At 46.4% G+C, this 17,124-nt stretch overlaps 1 protein-coding gene across 1 annotated transcript in view; it reads left to right on the forward strand.

The window, feature by feature from the left end:
• Nucleotides 1–939: 939 nt before the first annotated feature.
• Nucleotides 940–17,124, forward strand: part of LOC124473677 (neurexin-1a-like) — a 111,744-nt gene continuing 95,559 nt past the window's right edge. Inside the window, exon 1 of the mRNA XM_047029309.1 lies at nt 940–2,166. Coding sequence (XP_046885265.1) covers nt 1,455–2,166 — 712 coding nt within the window. The 5' untranslated portion in view covers nt 940–1,454. The remainder of the gene's footprint in view (nt 2,167–17,124) is intronic.

The following is a 17,124-nucleotide window of genomic DNA, read 5'->3' on the forward strand; positions in this document are numbered from 1 at the left end:
GTAGATTAGTACGAATTCTCTCGGACTTCTGTTCCTAAAGAGATGGTAAAATGTTATGTTGTGTTTTGTTTCTTAATCTTGACAGTAATTAATAGATGGTACAGGAAGATGGTTCGGAAGAACCCTATATCAAATTAAAGCGTCCCAATGATAAGGATTCACAATATCTCTCTGTTTCGGAATCATGCCTGAAACTCAGAATATTGGAGGCTCGGAAAAATGTTCTGGTTTATAGAATGTGCCGGTGTGATTGGTTGTCAGGTTTCTGAATTAAACGAGAGAGTTGCTTTTACAACGTCAGAAAAACAACTGTGACTGAGGGCTCTGGGAGAGCCGAGCGGTCCGCTAGGTCAGTGTACATCGGTGTGTGGGGATGGAGATTAGAAAGTGATCATTTTAACAGCGCAATGGCCTCTTTATTAAAAAACGTTCTTAATAATTCAGGGTGTGCAGTTGCATACGATCATTAAAGGCTAGTGTTTTATTTGTAGATTATAAAAGTTTGTACCCCCTCGTTTTTGTGAAAACGGACACGAATAATCTGGAAAACAATGTAGCCTGTAACAGCCGCGCTGTGTCTATAAATGCGGGGCTCACCTTCCCCGGAGCAGTAATGATTAAATCCAGGTTAAAACGGGTCTCACGAACCCAGTAACCAATGTGTTTGATAATATTTAAAATTAAAATAGAATTAGATGGTTTAGGAGTGTAAACCATGTCAGCCTTTTGACACGCCGGTGTGTAAAATGTGAGGGATTAAGATCCTAAAGTCCTTATCTTTCGATTAGACGAACCTGGTTAATCGCATGTAATTTAATTGCTCATCAAAAATATGTTTATTTTACAGATCAGAAGACCATTAGACCTATGCTGTGAGTTTTCGGATTGGGAGCTGAAAATATTACTGCTGGGTTTGTCGATAATTTTTGTTCCATTTGTAGATTTTTTTTGCTCCGTCTCGGAGGATGTCAGGTGAGCGGCCCGCGGTGGCACGGATGTGCTGATTACTGCTCCCGTCACATCGGCCAGACCCCAGCACTTTGGCTTGGCATGCGCAGACCGAGGACAACGGCACTGACAGGAAATTGAAGGGAATGGAGATGGATGTCTAAAATCAACGTTATTGTTTTTTTTTCTTGTTACATGGATTGTGTGGAGATAAATTGTATACCGGAGGAACTTCACTCAATTTAATTTGCTTCAGGATTGCAGAACCGGGGCAACAGGCTATGTAGCGATGCTGTTTTCCCCTGGACATTAGCAAAGGCCTAGTGTGCCGTTATGCAAACTTGTTAAGAAGCCCGAAACCCAGGCCTACTATGAGCCAGCTCTCTCCTTCCTACCTCGACGGGCAGTCAGTTTACCACAGCGCGGCCCCTCGCGTCCTCCTGCAGTGAAGCGTCTGGCTCGAGACAGTTTCAACGGTATTTTTCTTGATAGAACTCGTTCACATCATGGTTTTGGCAATGAGGTACGGAGCCCATCTACTATGGGTAGGCCTGCTTGTGTTGTGCACGGTGGATTTGAGCACCAGCCTGGAGTTCACCGGGGCCGAGGGCCAGTGGGCCCGGTTCCCGATGTGGAACGCATGCTGCGAGAGCGAAATGAGTTTCAACATGAAAACCAAGAGGTCTAACGGGCTGTTAGTTTACTTCGATGACGAGGGATTCTGTGACTTTTTAGAACTTCTAATACACAACGGTAAACTCAGTCTCAGGTTTTCTATATTTTGCGCCGAACCGGCCACCGTCATCACGGACACCGCAATTAACGACAGCCAGTGGCATGCGGTAACAATCAAGAGACATTTTAAGAACACGACTCTCATAGTGGACAAGGAGGTCAAATGGGTGGAAGTGAAGTCGAAAAGAAGGGATATGGTCGTCTTCAGCCATTTGTTTCTAGGGGGAATACCGCCGGAATTACGCTCTGTGGCTTTACGCCTAACTTCGGCCTCTGTGAAGGACCAGGTGCCTTTTACCGGGTGGATAACGGACATCAAAGTGAACAACACGGAGGCCTTGATGTTAAACAGTGCGGGAATTCTTAATGAGCTTTGCGGAGAAGCCACTGCATGTTTAAACGGAGGGGTCTGCAGTGTGGTCAACGACGAACTGACCTGCGACTGCACACACACCGGGTTCCAAGGCAAGGACTGCAGCGAAGGTAAGACGACAAACTCCATCTGCGTCCAGATCACATAAACACGTAACCTTAGTCAAACCCGCACCAGTCAAACAACAGAAACACAAGTAGCTTGCAACAGAAGGATAATATAACAAACTTCGTCTCCGTGTTTCTTCTCTGTCCGTACCGACGCCGTTAAACTTGGCTGGATCCTGGTTGAATTAAAGCGCAATCAGCTCGCGCTGGCTGCGAATGTCGTCATGGTTGTTTGTGAGGATAATGAGGCGCTCCTACCGGGCTCATTAACTGTAGGCAGGTGTCTCTCTGACTGGGAGGAGACCACACCTGGGACGGCTTGACCTATGCAGATCTTCATCTCCAATGACTTGCCTTTGAAATGAGTTTCCACTGATAAACACTGGCTGTGGCAGGAACAGAGAGTGTGGCAAAGGAAGGCGAGGCTGGATGAGTCGTGTCAGTGTTGTGGTCTTGCTCAGTGTTAGCAAGAACTGCATCTTCATGTGGAGCTGCTGGGGATGCCTTGTGATTCAGCAGAGATCTGGAATGCTGTGGAGACCCTAGGTGTGGTGTCTGGTTGTGGGTGATGGTGTGTGTGTGTGTGGATGGTTCGAAGGGTGATGGTGTTTGTGTTTTGTATGTGTGTAGATATTGTGTGTACATGGTTGGAGGGGTTGGTGTCTGTCAGTCTCCCAAGGCCAGATGTGTAGAGTCATGAGTCATGCTGATCACAGCTGCAGGGAGAACTGTAGATCGTGGTGTGTGTGTGTGTGGGTCAGGCTGGTGTCTGGTGTCACAGCTGCAGGAGTAGCTGGATATGTTCTGTGTGTGTGTGTGTGTGTGTCTGCAGGTGCCTGTGTGTGTGCAGGGATAGCTGGATATGCTCTGTGTGCCAGGTAGACTTTATTTCATGCCACGTTAACTACAGGCATCTCTCAGAGCAGCCCTGGTTCTACTGCTCAGTCTGGAGTAGAGCAGTCCTGGTACTACTGCTCAGTCTGGAGTAGAGCAGCCTTGGTACTACTGCTCAGTCTGGAGTAGAGCAGCCCTGGTACTACTGCTCAGTCTGGAGTAAAGCAGCCCTGGTACTACTGCTCAGTCTGGAGTAGAGCAGCCCTGGTACTGCTGCTCAGTCTGGAGTAGAGCAGCCCTGGTACTACTGCTCAGTCTGGAGTAGAGCAGCCCAGGTACTACTGCTCAGTCTGGAGAGAGGAGGAGAGGGGAAAGAAGAGGAGAGGGGGAGGAGGGAGAACAGGAGGACGTAGGAGAGCTTAACAGATGGTCTTATTCAAAGCGACATATAGAAAGTAGTTCATCACATCATGGATCGCTGAGCTGTTTCCCTGATCTCTCTGGAGTCATGTGCTGCCCTGACCATGACAGCTGTTTCTCAGTTGTTGAGGCAGTCTAGACACCTAGTCTACACCACAGACACCTAGTCTACACCACAGAGACCTAGTCTACATCACAGACACCTAGTCTACATCACAGACACCTAGTCTACACCACAGAGACCTAGTCTACACCACAGACACCTAGTTTACACCACAGAGACCTAGTCTACACCACAGACACCTAGTCTACACCACAGAGACCTAGTCTACACCACAGACACCTAGTCTACACCACAGAGACCTAGTCTACACCACAGAGACCTAGTCTACACCACAGAGACCTGTGAATGTGCCCCTTTTCTGCATGTTGGATCTGAGTTCCCGTGTTTGCCAAGAGATTGCACATACACAAATTTGCTGTTGCACTTCTGTTGATCTTTCAGCACCATTATTTGCTGGCCAGGCAGCACCGATTGGGATTCTCATTGTTATTACATCATCTTCACCTGGCCTGGTAGCTAAGATGCGACAATGCTGCCTAATACTGAATGTTCCACAGACATGATGTCCATCACTTCTGGTCCTTGACTCTGCGTGCTTTCTGTATGCACGCTTTCTGTATGCACTATTAGAATTTTGCTTTGGATAAAAAAGCTAAATCAATGACATGTATGTCTGAGTCAAGCCGCTTCTCACTGGGTCCAGGAACAGCAGTTGTACTGTACTCTCTCTCTACCACTCTCCCTCTACCTCTCTCTCTCTCTCTCTCTCTCTCTCTCTCTCTCTCTCTCTCTCTCTCTCTCTCTCTCTCTCGTTATGTGAGTCATGAATACCTCTGCCTGGATTAGTCCCTGTGAACTGACACGCTAACAGGCACACACACACACATACACACACACACACACACACACACAGCACCTGATTGTGTTTGACATAGGAATGAGCTGCTGCACAAGGTCTTCTCACGCTTGCTGGATGTTGAACATTATGATTACATCACCAACTGATACAGGGATGAGCACGGTGAAACACACACACACGCACACACACACACACACACACACACACACACACACGCACACGCACACGCACACGCACACGCACACACGCACTCACACAGACACATGCACACACAAACACACACACAGACACATGCACACACACAGACACATGCACACACACACACACACACATACACACACAAAATGCACATAAACACATTTGGACAATCCTGTCATGTTTACTCTTCACTAGACTAAGTAGTCACTAAAGGAACATTGCACTATAAATCCCTTGATTCTGTTACCTGGGTACTTCTTCTGAGCCTTGTTCTGAGGCAGGCTAGTTTAATATCACAGTAATGCTGTAACAGCTGCTTATAGTACATCTACAGTGGACAGTAAGCATGGGCCGATATCAGATTTTGACGGTATCATAACCTTGAGAAAAAATACCACGGAAATTTTGTAGCAGGACTCAAGTTTTATCAAAAGTTGGGCGTGAGATTACCATACCATGTTTCTTTTCGTTTTTTTAACTCAAGACAGCTATCAACTCTGCAAAAATCGTTTTTTTTCTAGCAAATTTCCGACTTTAATTTCGGAATATCAACCCCCCCCTTTTTTTTGTTTTACCTACACTGGCCCTTATACGCCGTCGTAGATTCCTGCACTTTCAGTCTTTGAAAAAAGAGACATAAAACATTTATGAAAAATGCTCATACCGCAGCAACAGTATAACGGAAAATTAGAAAGGTACTGTGACTTTTTCAAACCGCGGTATACTTTGAAACCGGTAACCGGCCCATGCCTAGTAAACATCTTATAGTTCATCTATAGTGGACATCCCTAGTTCATCTATAGTGGACATCTTATAGTTCATCTATAGTGGACATCCCTAGTTCATCTATAGTGGACATCTTATAGTTCATCTATAGTGGACGTCTCATAGTTCAGTTTTGAATGAGAATTGTCTTTGTTTCGTAACGTGTTGGGATGCCAACTGAAGCTAACAGATGGTTGATCCTTTACTAGGCTAATATAACATGAGTGCTAAATATGACTGGTTAATTACCAACAGTAATGAGCATGAACATGTCTGAGCTGCCTAGTGTCGTCATCTTCAACAGAGCCTGAGCAAACTGGTTAGAAGCAGAGCCTGTGCTTGCTGTGAGGCCGTGTCCAGAAGGCTGGCTGGATGTGTGTGGTAATGAGGGGATGTTGACACGCAGCAGACCCCGGCCTTGTAATGACACGCTCTGCCTGTGGTCTCTGCTCACCCAGCTGAAGGGGAGAAGCAGCTGGGTGATTTATTGGGGATATTTGCATTACAGCCAACATTACAAATCTCTTAGCATGCAAAAGCGCATGACTCACAGCGCTGTTGATTATGTTGGCGAAATTCAAGAGCAGAGATCCAGTATCTGTCACCACCTCCCTCCTCTCCTTCTCCCCCTACCTCCCTCCCTCCTCCATCCTCTCCTTCTCCCCCTACCTCCCTCCCTCCATCCTCTCCTTCTTCCCCTCCCTCCTCCCTCCTCTCCATCTCCCCCTCCCTCTATCCCTTCTTTCTGTCTCCCTCTCTCTTCTTCACATACACACTCTCTCCCCCTCATCCCCCCTCTGTCATGTTGTCATGCAATCACAGTAAAACATTGGAGCATGTTTGTCAGCAGGCAGGTACTTAGTGATATTATTATTATGATTGTTGAAGGTTTGTAATGTAGGTCTACTGTTCCCCTGTCATGTGCTTGTGCTCACAGATGGAGACGAGGAACATCATTATGGTTATTATCTTTATTATTATTCTCATTCTGGCATGGGTGGGGGTGGAGGTGCAGGATAAATAGACTGAGTCGGATACAGACGTACTGCATGTACGTTGAATTGGTCCTGCCTCAGTGCTACCCCGGTGAGGTCATCTGCCTCAGTGCTACCCCGGTGAGGTCATCTGCCTCAGTGCTACCTCGGTTGGGTCATCTGCCTCAGTGCTGCCTCAGTGTTGCTTTGTGGGGTCAGTTGCCTCAGCGCTGCCTCGGTGAGGTGATCTGCCTCAGTGACACCTCGTGCCCAGACCAGTGGGTCAATGTCATACCTGCAGAGTAGACGATGATAAACAGATAAATACCTGCACGGTGTTTATGGTGGCCTGTTACACATTATGACCCATTAGGGACTTGTGTTGCTGGAGGACTGTGGAGACTTACTGGCAGTAGCTGCCTTGTCTATCTGCTGCACACTGAGACTGTCAGGAAAATCCATTTGAAATCTTTTGGCTTTTTACCAAACACACACACAGAGAGACATCCATCTCACAATTGCCTGGTATTGGCAAATAGGAACATTCTACATTTCCATTAAATAATTTAAAAGCTTTTTTGTTACTTTGATCAGATGAAAGGATTACAGGATTTGGTTGTGGACCCTTTCAACCCCTAAACACACATGCGCACAAACACACACGTGCACTTAGACAAACACACATGTGCACTTACACAAACACAAGAATATTAAAACACTAGAAAACAAACTACAACACTCCTAGGCACACCCACGGACACACAGTAAAACACACTAGATCACATTAGAACACACACACTAGAACAAACCAATGCACACACACACACCCACTAGAATACAGTCATGCGTGCACACAAACAAATCCCTCTGTTTGGTTGAAACAATTATTTAAATGCCCCGTTCTGTGTCCTGGTCTTGCTGCTCGTTAGTGAGAAACGCTGATGTGGAGCTCAGCTTAATGCCCAGGAACGCTCCTGTCCTGAACGCCATGGAGACAGGTGAAACTAGGACAACGTCCTCTCTGCAGACAACACGCCCCCCAACGCCCCCCGGGGGGGGGGGGGGGGGGGAAGAGGGCGGGGTGGGGGGGGGCAGTTACACTAGCTCTGGTGTGTCTGTGATTCTGTGTGTCTGTAGTTAGTGTGCATGGGGCACTGTGTGGTTGGTGTGTGTGGATTATTAATGTGTGTGTGGTGTACTGAGATTGTCAGTCAGAGCAGGCAGCTACAGATTAGCAGTGTTGGGGCATCTCAGAGCTGCAGACAGATATTGGAATGAGAAGATTAGAGGGATTCCCCAGAGCTTGTTTCATTCAGCCAAGTCACACTGGCACAGGGTGTGTGAGAATGCTGACACCAGTTCTCTACAGGCTTCTCTCACTCACTGACATGAGCACACACACACACACACATCAGAGTGTGAACAGCTTCAGTAATGTTTGTGTGGTGTGGGGTCTCAGCATATAGTGTGTTTTTAAAATGCCCAGAAAGTTGTTGATTGCAGTTGCAATCAAAATAATTTAACCCCCATTGCACATTAGGTTTATTGGCAAAATATACAATTTCTCAGCTGTTTGCAATAAACAAATTACACAAGAATTGTTTCAGTAGTTTAATGAAACTAATATTTCAAGGGTTTTGCCCAAATTCAACACAAAAAATTTAATGACTTTAATGAATTTACTGCAGTCTCAAAATGATACCCCCAGCATATTGGAGCCGACTTTTCTTGTGCTTTTGGGTCAGTAGTGGTGTGCGTCTTGGAGTCCGGGCATGGAACCCTTCAGTGTTTAGTATATACCTTACTGTGCAAACTGAAACCTCAGTGCCTGCTGCCACTAAGTCTTGCTGCAGGTGTTTTGCAGTCATTCGAGGGTTTTTGACCACTTCTGGTGGCAGTCGCTGATAGCTTCCTCTTTCTGCCACGTCCAGGCAGTGTAGCCACTGTTCCTTCAACTTTGAACTTGCCAACTATGCTTCCAACTGTATCTCTAGGGACATTCAGTGCTCTTGCTATCTTTTTGTATCCTTTTCCTTGTTTGTGCAAGGCAATGATCTCTTCTCTGAACTTTTTGGACAATTCTTTTGACTAAGCCATATTTTCTAACATGCAATCAAATGACACTCTCAACAAAACCATAGCCAGTCCAGGTATTTACTAATGAAGCCCTTGATTAGTTGCACCAGGTGTGCTTGATACAGGGATTTGAATAATTTCAAAGGGTGCTCTACTTCTAAGAACTGAAGATGCTTGTCATGAAGGGGTTAAATAATTTTGAGACTGCAGGAGTGATTAAAAGGAGCATTCTGTGTTGAATTTGGATGAAAACTATGGTAATATTAGTTTTATTTAAGTATTTCAACTGTTCTTGTCATTCTTTATTGTAAACAGCTGAAACATTTTACAATGTGCCAATAAGCCTTATACGCAATGGGGGTTAAATAATTTTGATTGCAACTGTAGATGTCGTAGTTGTACTGTGTGTGCAGGAATAAGAGAATCCCGTTAGTAAAAAGCTGTTTATTGAATGATCTCCAGACTGGACATGCTAGTGTGGTCCAGAGCAGATGAAACTGCCCTTGAAAGACTCCACTAGTCCCATGCTGCAGTTTCTCAGCATATCTCCTCCCCTCCCCTTCCCTCCTCTCTGCTACTCCATCCCACCCCACCCTCCTTTCCCCCCCGTCCTCTCCAGGCACATGTCTTGTGTATGTATGCAGTCTCATTCATGCCAACAAGAAGCTTTACTCAACATCTGTAAAGCCTGATATTGTCATCCAGGGATTAAGATGATTAGAAGTATAAAGCAGTCTGTGGTTTTAGTGTTGGATGACTCCATCCAGGGAGAGGAGGGGGAGAGGAGGAGACTCCATATGCTGTCCTGTTAGACCAGATCATACATGTCTTCCAGGCCTCTGGCTTGTCCAGCTCTGTAATCTAAGCACCAGGGTGGTGGATTAACAAATCAGACAGGATTCACACACAAGGTCACTCTGGTCCGGCTGAGCGGGGGGAAAGGGGCAGGGGCGATGAGGAGGAGGGGGACAGCAGTAGGAAGGTACTATACTTCAGTAGCAGAACGTAGGATATAGCAGTGTGTCTGTAGCTGTTTGTAGTTACCCGTATTTAGAGGCAGGGATGAGAGCACAGCAACATGGTGGATGAGGCAGGGATGAGAGCACAGCAACATGGTGAATGATCGGTCCTAGCACATTCTGCGCCCACAGTTAATGCTAGACAACTAGCAACTTTCACTCTGATAGAACTACAACACATAGTTTAAGAAAAATGTATATAGTTATAGTTAATATTTTCTTAAAATACTGGGACAATAGTTTAAGAAAAATGCATATAGTTAATATTTTCTTAAAATACTGGGACATTATAGACTATGTAAACACGCCACGGATTAGGTCACGCATTTTTAGGTCTCGAAAAGAGGACATGTCCAGGTAAAAAAGGACGTCTGGTCACCCAAATTTTATATAGCCAGCTTTACTTAAAGTTTATTGTAAGATATAGTTTGCTAGATTCTAAATGCACATCGGATTAGAGCTAGCAACAATGAACTGCAGATTAAGGGGTCCCCTATCGTCCACAGATAGCTGTCGACGCTCGGCAGGAATTTCAGGTCCACTCACTAAAAACAAACAACCCTCTCAATGGACATATTGCATAATAAAATGTTTTATTGAACGCAATTGGTTGCCTTGTATATTCTGTTCTATTTACCAAACTCCTTTCATGTCTTAAATTGAGCTGTTGTGAGCTACAGTATGGTAGCTAGCATAGCCATTTCTAGCTCTGCTTCACAATATTGCTGCCTAGTGTTATAAGTTAATGTAATACATAAATGATAATAAAGTATCAGACATAATACAACACACCAGTAACCAATTGATATTATGTGTTAATATACCGAAAAAAAGTGGCCCGGGAGTTATACCGTCAGACAGGCCCACTCAATACACGGCGCGTTGCCCTCTCAATCCATCGCACGTTTCGTCATTGGCCTACTTGGAAAAATACCCATACACATTATTTTGGATGATTACAAAGAAATTACATCATATATGTTTCAATTCTTACGTTGAACTTCCGAAGTCAGTAAGACGAAGTCAGTAAGAACACATTTCAGAAGACAAGTCAGAAAGTTTTCAAAAAATCGGCACCATGAGTGTGAATTTGTTGAAAACAATTCAAACCGGTTGCCAGCAATAGTATTTTGCGAGCTACTTGAACCAAGTACGTGTCGGCGAGATCACAGAGTGTCGTAACTCTATTTTTATATTGCTCTGACCCATTGGCTGCGAATCGTCGCTCGTGCATCATTATGCTATCTTCACATCGTGCAGTCGCAACTCCGTCAGCGTCACTTGCTTTCCATGTCATATGCTTCACTTCATATGAACGTTGAGCCGTTGTCCCGTGTATTAACAGCCCGTCACTCGCGCACTGTGCTTGTAAATTATTTTTCAAGTTCGCACATACCTATTTTAGGCACAAATCAGAGTGAAATACTGTCACTGTAGAGCCATGATAGTACAGTAAGACATCATAGTACTACTACAGTACAGCTAGGGTTGCCAACTTTCTCAACAACAAATGCGGGACACTTTCTTTTTTGGCTGATTTCAGCGAAAAATTGTTTTTGGAGCTTGAAACAAACAAACGTTTGTCAGATTGGTAAAACGTTGTCTAGTGAAGGTAATTACGTTTACGTTTCTTAGCCTGGTTTTCCATCTTTATGTTGTCTCAAATTAGCTTTCAATATGTCAGTGTCACTGTGAAGCGGCAGGGCTGCATACGTTCATAGGTTATGCTGGATTTTACAACGGCATGGAACGCGATATAGCCTATCACAATCAAGGATGGGAACAACCAGTTTTAGAATTGGAATTTTCCACCGGAGCTTTAGCTAGCTGGCTAACGTTGCGTTCTCTCCTCCTGTGTTCAATGACTCAATTCTTCAAGCTGTAGCTAACGTTAGCTATGTCAACAGAGCTCCTGGGTAACTCCTGGGTAGCACAAATCGGATATATGCCCCCCACCCAGACTCGGCGCCTTCTGCTGCGCAACTAGCGTGTCCCATCGCAACGTTTGCGTGATTTTTGGTGCGTTTACAGCAGCATATTATTGGCCGGCGAGGCTGTGAGTGGAAAAAGGGACTGGAGCAGTCCCGGACGGGACAAATCAAAATCACCCATAATTCGGGATGTCCCGGACAAATCGGGACGGTTGGCAACCCAGTGCACAACAATGAGACTGTGGCTGGCAGGTGGCAGCATAGATGTTTACCTCGTTAAGTCTTTATCCTCAAGATGAATCCCGGCAGTTAGCTAACTTTGATTATCCACAGTGCCCTAATCATTGTTGGTGCTCTGAGAAAGTGGGACGATTGGTTTCTCACTCTTTCCCCTGCAGTGATGTGAAGGTTAAGAGCAGTGATGTGAGGGTTAACAGCAGCAGTGATGTGAGGGTTAACAGCAGCAGCAGTGATGTGAGGGTTAACAGCTGCAGCAGTGATGTGACGGTTAACAGCAGCAGTGATGTGAGGGTTAACAGCAGCAGTGATGTGAGGGTTAACAGCAGCAGCAGTGATGTGAGGGTTAACGGCAGCAGCAGTGATGTGAGGGTTAACAGCAGCAGCAGTGATGTGAGGGTTAACAGCAGCAGTGATGTGAGGGTTAACAGCAGCAGTGATGTGAGGGTTGAAAGCTGCTAGGTCAGCATCTTCCCTGTAACTTCCTGTCTCTTCTCTACCAATCAAATCTTGACCTTCTGAGGGGAGAGAGGAGAGAAGTCGAGGTAGGAGTGAGTAGGAGAGTTGAGAGAGGAAGAGAGAGACAGTGAGGCAGAGACAGAAAGGTACAGAGAGAGGGGATTGGGGATACTCGATTTGCAGATTGTCCTGCTTCCAGAACACACCCAGTAACACACAGTTAAAGGTTGTATCCTGCTTCTAGAACACAGTTAAAGGTTGTATCAATGGTAGATAATGTCATAATAACATGCATGTTCAAGGTATGTCTAATCTTGTTCATGCAGTTAGCCAGAGCTTGCACTGTGTGGTGGTCGTGAGAACCTTTTGTTCTTCCACACAACACAGATCATGGGAGTCATCTTCACCAGACGTGTGTTTCTCACTCTTTCCCCTGCAGTGATGTGAAGGTTAAGAGCAGTGATGTGAGGGTTAACAGCAGCAGTGATGTGAGGGTTAACAGCAGCAGCAGTGATGTGAGGGTTAACAGCTGCAGCAGTGATGTGACGGTTAACAGCAGCAGTGATGTGAGGGTTAACAGCTGCAGCAGTGATGTGAGGGTTAACAGCAGTAGCAGTGATGTGAGGGTTAACAGCAGCAGCAGTGATGTGAGGGTTAACAGCAGCAGCAGTGATGTGAGGGTTAACAGCAGCAGTGATGTGAGGGTTAACAGCAGCAGTGATGTGAGGGTTAACAGCAGTAGCAGTGATGTGAGGGTTAACAGCAGCAGCAGTGATGTGAGGGTTAACAGCAGCAGCAGTGATGTGAGGGTTAACAGCAGCAGCAGTGATGTGAGGGTTAACAGCAGCAGCAGTGATGTGAGGGTTAACAGCAGCAGCAGTGATGTGAGGGTTAACAGCAGCAGCAGTGATGTGAGGGTTAACAGCAGCAGCAGTGATGTGAGGGTTAACAGCAGCAGTGATGTGAGGGTTAACAGCAGCAGCAGTGATGTGAGGGTTAACAGCAGCAGCAGTGATGTGAGGGTTAACAGCAGCAGCAGTGATGTGAGGGTTAACAGCAGTAGCAGTGATGTGAGGGTTAACAGCAGCAGTGATGTGAGGGTTAACAGCAGCAGCAGTGATGTGAAGGTTAACAGCAGCAGCAGTGATGTGAGGGTTAACAGCAGCAGTGATGTGAGGGTTAACAGCAGCAGTGATGTGAGGGTTAACAGCAGCAGCAGTGATGTGAGGGTTAACAGCAGCAGCAGTGATGTGAGGGTTAACAGCAGCAGCAGTGACGTGAGGGTTAACAGCAGCAGTGATGTGAGGGTTAACAGCAGCAGTGATGTGAGGGTTGAAAGCTGCTAGGTCAGCATCTTCCCTGTAACTTCCTGTCTCTTCTCTACCAATCAAATCTTGACCTTCTGAGGGGAGAGAGGAGAGAAGTCGAGGTAGGAGTGAGTAGGAGAGTTGAGAGAGGAAGAGAGAGAGACAGTGAGGCAGAGACAGAAAGGTACAGAGAGAGGGGATTGGGGATACTCGATTTGCAGATTGTCCTGCTTCCAGAACACACCCAGTAACACACAGTTAAAGGTTGTATCCTGCTTCTAGAACACAGTTAAAGGTTGTATCAATGGTAGATAATGTCATAATAACATGCATGTTCAAGGTATGTCTAATCTTGTTCATGCAGTTAGCCAGAGCTTGCACTGTGTGGTGGTCGTGAGAACCTTTTGTTCTTCCACACAACACAGATCATGGGAGTCATCTTCACCAGACGTGTCTCCTCGTCCATATGGATCCTCGCTGCTCTGGAACAACAGCAAGCGTGACATGGTGTTGGAGGGGATAGAGGAGCACTGTTGAGCTATCGCCTTCACAACAGCCTTGGTCTTGGATGGATTAACTGAGCTGGATTAGGAGAGCCAGTTGGTTTTATATTGGTAGGGGGTGTGTGTGTAGGAATTGGGGGGGCTCAAGGTGTGTGTCATGGTGTGCAGCCCTGTAAAGGCAGTTTACTAGAGGTTCTCGGGGGTTGAGACTGGGGTAAAGCTGGATTCTTCAATCATTTTACATATATATATGAGGATGAAGGCTTGGTCTCTGGCCTGTTCTATGCACTCAGATCCCAGATCAGCTGATGTACTTTCTAAATGCTTCTTTGTTGTTTTGTATTAAGGCTTCTGCTAAATGTGAAATGTAATACTGTCTACAGTCGAGGTTTTAGTGGAGAAGAGCTATAGGAGAGTTGTATTCCAGACAGACACTTCAGATCAACACAACAAAACTGTTTGGAGAGAACCCCAATAGAGAACACAGGTAGTGCACACTGTGAGAGAACACTGTTTGAACATTCTGTTAGAGAACCCTGTTAGTTACCTCTCCTCCTTCCTGGGTTACCTGGGTTACCTGGGTTGCCATTCTTGAGCAGTTGTCAGGCTTCTCATCATCAAGCCCCGTTTTGTAAACAAAGTTACCTGATGTGTTTCCTAGACAACAGTGCTCTGGGTGTGGCTGCCATGACGATCACTAGAGAGAACTACAGAACACTTGTAAACATTTAACTGTGTCTCTCCTATTAGCATAACAAGGGACACAAGTGGATTGAACGTTTTCATTTTCTTTTGTTCTCATATTTGTTCACAAGCGTGTGTGAGTGTGGTCTCTGGTAAGGACGCTGTATGCAGAGGGACTGGTAAGTTCTCAGCCAATCAATCTTTTGAATCTGGGCGAGGGACCAATCACAAGGTAGGACCTTGCTCTTCAGATGGGGGTGGACTGTCTGGTCCCCACAACAACGTGGTTAGAGTCTCTGCTAGATGTCGATGTCTTCCAGTAGCTGTGATCCCTATGCACCCTGGGAAACACTCTGATGGTCGTCTGTCATTTCTGTATTTTTCCCATCTAAAGATTTGAGATGAACATCAGATATAATGGAAGACAAACATGCACAAGGCCAGGCTAGGGAGGAACTCTATTGGTATTATAGGGTTTGATTAGTTTAACATTGTGATTGTTGCGTGATCATCTGTGGTTGATGCTGGCTGGGAGGCAGTAGAAGGGTTAGCTGGAGAGCCTCAGTAGGACTAGTTTGTGACATACACTGATGTCTGTTGGGCTAGTGTGGGTCATGTGATCATCTCATTTACATGTTAGTGCATGCTCTGACACAAACACACACACGTACATGCAATACGCATGCACACACATGCATACTGACACACGCGTGCACGCACACACAAACAAACGTACATAAGCATACACTCTTGCTCACTCTAACTCGTCCATGATTGGCTTAAAGATGCCAGACCCAAACCAGCTAACGTTAGCTGGTTTAACTGGCTTAATGAACTTTACTAAACATGTTTTTAATTAGCTAGAGTGTAATTACTTTATATTTAATACATTAAACATATTGTAAGTATAAAGTGCAACCTTCCAGGCTTGGAGTGGCGTTAGTCCTTTAGCTTTGTGTCCTGAACGAGGGATAAAATACATTCTGTGAGTCTCTGTGATGAAACTTGTTCTGTGCAAATGAAGGACTCACAAATACAAATTAGATTTAATTAACGCTTGTGCACACACATGGGCAAACAAGTAACAAAACCAATAGTACCTTTATCATCGATTGTGTTGTTTAAATGATGATACTGCTATTGGATAAATGTTTGTGTGCATCCTAACACACACATGCACACAATTCCTGTATTCCCTCACTGGCTGTATGACACAGTCTGTACTGAGTTAAAGACAGGATTCCATCTTTGAATCTCTGAAGACAAAGATGCCGAGGCTCTTGTGTGGCAGGCCCCAAACCCTTACCCTGCTGTCAAAGCTCTCTGCTCTGGTTCTGGGTGGTTCTGGGAAACATCTGAGGAAAAGGGTCTGTGGAACCAAACAATGTCACTTGTTTTACTCAGACAGGTACGCAGACAGGCAGACAGGCAGACAGGCAGACAGGCAGACAGGCAGACAGGCAGACAGGCAGACAGGCAGACAGGCAGGGTACACAGACTGGCAGACAGGCAGGGTACACAGACCGGCAGACAGGCAGGGTACACAGACTGGCAGACAGGCAGACAGGCAGGGTACACAGACGGGCAGACAGGCAGACAGGCAGGGTACACAGACTGGCAGACAGGCAGGGTACACAGACGGGCAGACAGGCAGGGTACACAGACAGGCAGACAGGCAGGGTACACAGACGGGCAGACAGGCAGGGTACACAGACGGGCAGACAGGCAGGGTACACAGACTGGCAGACAGGCAGGGTACACAGACTGGCAGACAGGCAGACAGGCAGGGTACACAGACTGGCAGACAGGCAGACAGGCAGGGTACACAGACGGGCAGACAGGCAGACAGGCAGGGTACACAGACAGGCAGACAGGCAGACAGGCAGGGTACACAGACGGGCAGACATGCAGGGTACACAGACGGGCAGACAGGCAGGGTACACAGACTGGCAGACAGGCAGACAGGCAGGGTACACAGACAGGCAGACAGGCAGGGTACACAGACGGGCAGACAGGCAGGGTACACAGACTGGCAGACAGGCAGGTTACACAGACAGGCAGGTTGCATAGGCAGACAGGCAGGTTACACAGGCAGGCAGACAGACAGGCAGGATACACAGGCAGGCAGACAGATAGGCAGGTTACACAGGCAGGTTGCATAGGCAGGGTACACAGACGGGCAGGCAGGCTGACAGGTTGTATCCCAGCATCAAGAGGGCCAACGCTAATCCACTCACATCTAAACTGGTTTACAGCTGCCCAGGCAGGCCTGGCAGCAAAGTCCGTTTTTGCGAGAGGGTTTTACAGTGGGTAGTAGCTAGCCACAGCAGCTATCCCTTAGAACAGTAACCAGGTGTCCAGAGGGTTTTACAGTGGGTAGTAGCTAGCCACACCAGCTATCCCTTAGAACAGTAACCAGGGCTCCAGAGGGTTTTACAGTGGGTAGTAGCTAGCCACACCAGCTATCCCTTAGAACAGTAACCAGGGGTCCAGCTATCCCTTAGAACAGTAACCAGGGGTCCAGTGTGAGGGAACTATGGGTAGTGTGCGTGTGGTGTTGGATGCTGTGCATGGTAAACATATGCAGTGGCCTGTACTAGTCTGCATGCTGCTTAACAAGTGTCTCCCTCT

Source organism: Hypomesus transpacificus, chromosome 11, assembly GCF_021917145.1.
Source record: "Hypomesus transpacificus isolate Combined female chromosome 11, fHypTra1, whole genome shotgun sequence".
NCBI lineage: Eukaryota > Metazoa > Chordata > Actinopteri > Osmeriformes > Osmeridae > Hypomesus > Hypomesus transpacificus.